This window comes from Neoarius graeffei, chromosome 11 (genome assembly GCF_027579695.1).
Source record: "Neoarius graeffei isolate fNeoGra1 chromosome 11, fNeoGra1.pri, whole genome shotgun sequence".
NCBI classification, from domain to species: Eukaryota; Metazoa; Chordata; class Actinopteri; order Siluriformes; family Ariidae; genus Neoarius; species Neoarius graeffei.
In genome coordinates this window covers 29,789,094-29,795,093 of record NC_083579.1, presented here as the reverse complement: position 1 = coordinate 29,795,093, position 6,000 = coordinate 29,789,094, and the positions used below count along the sequence as shown (strand labels likewise).

Sequence of the window (6,000 nt, the reverse complement as noted above, 5' to 3'; positions counted from 1 at the left end):
GCTCCATGAGTCGCTCGGCTCGTTCATTATTGATGGCGTGGCATCCTGTGGCAGGTTTGTAAATGCTTTAAGCACAGGTTTCTGGTTTCCACGTGCCACTTGACTGCTCTGGATCCACAACAGAACCAATTTTCAAAGTGGACTGCGAAGTGGAACTGGACATGTAGCTGTTCTCACGGACCCGAACTGTCTGAAATGACTTCCAGTGCTGCAGGACAAATTAAAATGAACTGAGTGAAGCTGTTAATATCTGATCAGCAGTAGTGATGACGATGAGCGGCCATGCTGAGGAAGAGGAAGTGGCACGTCTGCTTGGCAGAAAGAGCCGAGGGGAAAAGCGTGTCTCATTTCCTCCAGATGAGGCAATGGTTTCGGGATTTGCTGAGAGCAAGGATACATGGCAGGATGGTAATAAATCCTCAATAATAATAATAATAATAATAATAATAATAATCTGCCTTTCTGTGTGGAGTTTGCATGTTCTTCTCCTGTCCGTGTGGGTTTCCTCCGGGTGCTCCGGTTTCCCCCACAGTCCAAAGGCATACAGGTTAGACTAATTGGTGGCTCTAAATTGACCGTAGGTGTGAATATGAGTGTGAATGGTTGTCTGTGTCTATGTGTCAGCCCTGTGATGACCTGGCGACTTGTCCAGGGTGTACCCCGCCTTTCGCCCGTAGTCAGCTGGGATAGGCTCCAGCTTGCCTGCGACCCTGTAGAAGGATAAAGCGGCTAGAGATAATGAGATGAGATGAGATAATCTGCCTTTCTGTGTGGAGTTTGCATGTTCTTCTCCTGTCCGTGTGGGTTTCCTCCGGGTGCTCCGGTTTCCCCCACAGTCCAAAGGCATACAGGTTAGACTAATTGGTGGCTCTAAATTGACCGTAGGTGTGAATATGAGTGTGAATGGTTGTCTGCGTCTATGTGTGAGCCCTGCGATGACCTGGCGACTTGTCCAGGGTGTACCCCACCTTTCGCCCGTAGTCAGCTGGGATAGGCTCCAGCTTGCCTGTGACCCTGTAGGACAGGATAAGCGGCTACAGATAATGGATGGATGGATAATAGTTATCGTCGTCATCATCATCATCATCATGATCATCATCGTAATATATCACAATGCTGTTGTATTCTCCATTTTGTTTGGTGAGAAGGTGTTGATTACATCAGAAATAAAACACTTGGGAGAAAACTGATCCATAACACAGTGATGTGAAGATCTGTTCACACCATTATAACCCAGAAATTGATTATTTTCTCATAATAGCATGCCCCGAATTGGTTTAACTATCTTCTACTACAACAATTTGCCAAAGTTTCCAAGTTAATGAATGCAAGCTCATATATTTTTATCCACTTATAGTTACACTTAACATTATAGAACCTCTGGGGACCAAGTTCCTTTTCTCACTGATGTTTTTTCAGTCTTATTTCATGGACGTTCCACAACATGCAACTGGAAATGGATAAAAGGTTAAAATGTGCCATTATAAGAGGAATAAAACACTCCAGGATGTGCTGTTATGGGAAAATAATCACACCGGCATTTTGTTGATGATTGTCCTGGACTAGCACAGCCCACGTATAAACAAAATCTGCAACCAAAGAAGGATTGACATGGTTTCAGATCTTTCTTGTTTTTCAATTCCCTCCTGTTACATCTCAGTTTTCACAAACACGATAAAGAGAATTTCAGCAGCTCATCCGGCGGTGACCTAGATGTTTTGAAAGAGATGGATTAATAAAATGAATGTTAATTAAAGTCCAGGATTTGTGCAGTGTAAAACTGTAACACACACACACACACACACACACACACACACACATACACACGAGTGCTTCTGTACTTCTGGTAAAAGTTTCTTTTCTGTGTTTGTCTTTGTTTCTGGAATTGCGAGTAAATCAGGAGTTCATCACGTCTGTGAGACGCCCTGAATGCATTTACCTTGCGTTAATGAAGCACAGAGAAGTGTATTAGGCAGGAAAAAAGGAAGAAAACATTTTTAAAATGCGCTTTCATCAGTAGGGCTAATTGTAGAGCTCTCATTAAGACACAATAAACACTGGATTAGTGGATAAGGAATGAAAGCCTGCTGCTGCTGTTGTTGTTGTTGTGGTTGTTGTTTGTTGAGCCTTTTATTTCTCACTTCTATTTTAGGCAACAGTCCAACCTTGACAGATATAATTTTGGCCTACGAGCAGAGCTGCATAAAGCACAAAGTCGCACCCAATCCCAAGACACTGGACCAAATAAAGGTACAGCGGATTAACACTTTCTTTCATTTATGTGGAAAAGTTCACACGTCATGTTTGTTGTGTAAATCATACACAATTCACGTCCATTGCTATGAGATCAGGTGTACAAATAAAAATATTATGCCCGGAAATTGATCATGTGACTCACATGACATGATGTGATATATTTATTGTGAAATAAAATTCACCTTTTCATGAGCAAGATCATAAAAACACTTAAAGAATTAATCCATTGCAATTTTTTTTAATCACATCAAGGCTCAATTTATACAAGAATAGAAATCATATCTGAAAAGGGAAGCCACATTAAATATTAACAGGTGAAATTCAACAAAATCATATGGAACAATGAATTATGATTAAATAAATAAATAAATGAATCATATGAAAAATAGGATGTAAAAAATTAATCATGGGCAAGTAAATGACTCATATATGAACTGAAACAGGAGGAAATATATAAATCATGGAAATCACAGGAGAAAATAACTGAATCATGTAGAAAAAAGAATAGTGAAAAATCCCATAAAAACAAATCATCTCATCTCATCATCTCTAGCCGCTTTATCCTGTTCTACAGGGTCGCAGGCAAGCTGGAGCCTATCCCAGCTGACTACAGGCGAAAGGCGGGGTACACCCTGGACAAGTCGCCAGGTCATCACAGGGCTGACACATAGACACAGACAACCATTCACACTCACATTCACACCTATGGTCAATTTAGAGTCACCAGTTAACCTAACCTGCATGTCTTTGGATAGTGGGGGAAACCGGAGCACCCGGAGGAAACCCACGCGGACACGGGGAGAACATGCAAACTCCGCACAGAAAGGCCCTCGCCGGCCACGGGGCTCGAACCCGGACCTTCTTGCTGTGAGGCGACAGCGCTAACCACTACACCACCGTGCCGCCCCAAAACAAATCATAAGAAAATGAATAGAAAAAAAATAATCATGGGAAACCAAAAGAATCATGCAAAAGTAAATAAATATTTTAAAAAATCTGGTGAAAACTGAATCATGAATAAATACATTAATCATATGGAAAATAACATGAATGATATGGACAATCACATGTGAAAAATGAATCATAAGTAAATAAATTAATCATGTGGACAATTACATGTGAAAATGAACCATGAGTAAATAAATGAATCATACAGATAATCACATGTGGAAAATGAATCACGAGTAAATAATCATATGGACAATAATGCGAAAAATGAATCATGAATAAATAAGTGAATCATATGATCAATCACATGTGAAAAATTAATCATGAGTAAATAAATTAATCATATGGAAAATCACATGTGGAAAATGAATCATGAGTAAATAAATGAATCATACAGATAATCACATGTGGAAAATGAATCACGAGTAAATAATCATATGGACAATAACGCGAAAAATGAATCATGAATAAATAAGTGAATCATATAATCAATCACTTCTGAAAAATGAATCATGAGTAAATAAATTAATCCTATGGACAATCACATGTGGAAATGAATCATGAATAAATAAATGGGGCAGAGACTTGGACTAACATGTGACTTACAACATGCACTGGGATGGTTTGCAGCCGAGTGCGAAGCGGGTGGGATGAGGATCAGCACCTCCAAGTCTGTAGCCATGGCACTCAGCCAAAAACGGGTGGAGTGCCTACTTCGGGTCAGGGGGGAGTTGCTACCTAAAGTGGAGGAGTTTAAGTATCTCGGGGTTTTGTTCACGAGCGAGGGTAAGGGGGAGCGGGAGTTGGACAGACGGATCGGGGCAGCATCAGCAGTGATGCGGACGCTAAACCGGTCTCTTGTGGTAAAGAGAGAGCTGAGCCAAAAAGCAAAGCTCTCGATTTACTGGTCCATCTACATTCCCACTTTCACCTTTGGTCATGAGCTGTGGGTAGTGACCGAAAGAATGAGATTGCAGATACAAGCAGTAGAAATGAGTTTTCTCCACAGGGTGGCTGGGCTCTCCCTTAGAGACAGGGTGAGAAGCCTGGTCATTCAGAAGAGACTCAGAGTAAAACCGCTGCTCCTCAACATCGAAAGGAGTCAGTTGAGGTGGTTCGGGCAACTTGTTAGGATACCCCCTGGGTGCCTCCCAAGGAAGGTTTTCTGGGTATGCCCCACCAGAAGGAGACCCCGGGGCAGACCCAGGACATGCTGGAGAGATTACACCTCTTGGCTGGCCTGGGAATGCCTCAGTATTCCCCCGGAAGAGCTGGTGGAGGTGGCCGGGGAGAGGGAAGTCTGGGCTGCTCTGCTTAGTCTGCTACCCCCGCGACCCAGATCCGGATAAGCAGTAGAAAATGGATGGATGGAAAATCACATGTGGAAAATGAATCATGAGTAAACAAATTAATCATTTGTACAATAATGTGAAAAATTATTCATGAATACATCAGTGAATCATATGGACAATCACATGTGGAAAATGAATCATGAATACATAAATGAAATATTTGGACAATCACATGTGGAAAATGAATCATGAGTAAATAAGTGAATCATATGGGCAATCACATGTGAAAAATGAATCATGAGTAAATAAGTGAATCATATGGACAATCACATGTGGAAAATGAATCATGAATACATAAATGAATCATATGGGCAATCACATGTGGAAAATGAGCCATGAGTAAATAAATGCATCATATTGACAATCAAATGTGGAAAATGAATCATGAATACATAAATGAATCATATGGACAATCACATGTGGAAAATGAGCCATGAGTAAATAAATGCATCATATTGACAATCAAATGTGGAAAATGAATCATGAATACATGAATGAATCAAATGGACAATCACATGTGGAAAATGAATCATGAGTAAATAAGTGAATCATATGGGTAATCACATGTGGAAAACAAATCATGAGTAAATAAGTGAATCATATGGGCAATCACATCTGGAAAATGAATCATGAATAAATAAGTGAATCATATAGACAATCACATGGAAAACAAATCATGAGTAAATCAGTGAATCATATGGGCAATCACATGTGGAAAATGAATCATGAGTAAATAAGTGAATCATATAGACAATCACATGTGGAAAATGAATCATGAGTAAATAAGTAAATCTTATGGGCAATCACATGGGGAAAATGAATCATGAGTAAATAAGTGAATCATAAGGACAATCACATGTGGAAAATGAATCATGAGTAAATAAGTAAATCATATGGGCAATCACATGTGAAAAATGAATCATGAGTAAATAAGTGAATCATATGGACAATCACGTGAAAAATGAATCATGAGTAAATAAGTGAATCATATGGACAATCACATGTGGGAAATGAATCATGAGTAAATAAGTGAATCATATGGACAATCACATGTGGAAAATGAATCATGAGTAAATAAGTGAATCATATGGGCAATCACATGTGGAAAATAAATCATGAGTAAATAAGTGAATCATATGGACAATCACATGCGGAAAATGAATCATGAGTAAATAAGTGAATCATATGGACAATCACATGTGGAAAATGAATCATTAGTAAATAAGTGAATCATAGGGACAATCACTTGGGGAAAATGAATCATGAGTAAATAAGTGAATCGTATGGGCAATCACATGGGGAAAATGAATCATGAGTAAATAAGTAAATCATATGGGCAATCACATGTGAAAAATGAATCATGAGTAAATAAGTGAATCGTATGGGCAATCACATGTGGAAAATGAATCATGAGTAAATAAGTGAATCGTATGGGCAATCACAT

The 6,000-nt window shown here is 39.4% G+C and overlaps 1 protein-coding gene across 1 annotated transcript in view; it reads left to right on the top strand.

The window, feature by feature from the left end:
* Positions 1–266: 266 nt before the first annotated feature.
* si:dkey-288a3.2 (protein phosphatase 1 regulatory subunit 37) overlaps positions 267–6,000 on the top strand; it is a 77,033-nt gene continuing 71,299 nt past the window's right edge. The window contains exon 1 of the mRNA XM_060932784.1: positions 267–408. Coding sequence (XP_060788767.1) covers positions 267–408 — 142 coding nt within the window. The remainder of the gene's footprint in view (positions 409–6,000) is intronic.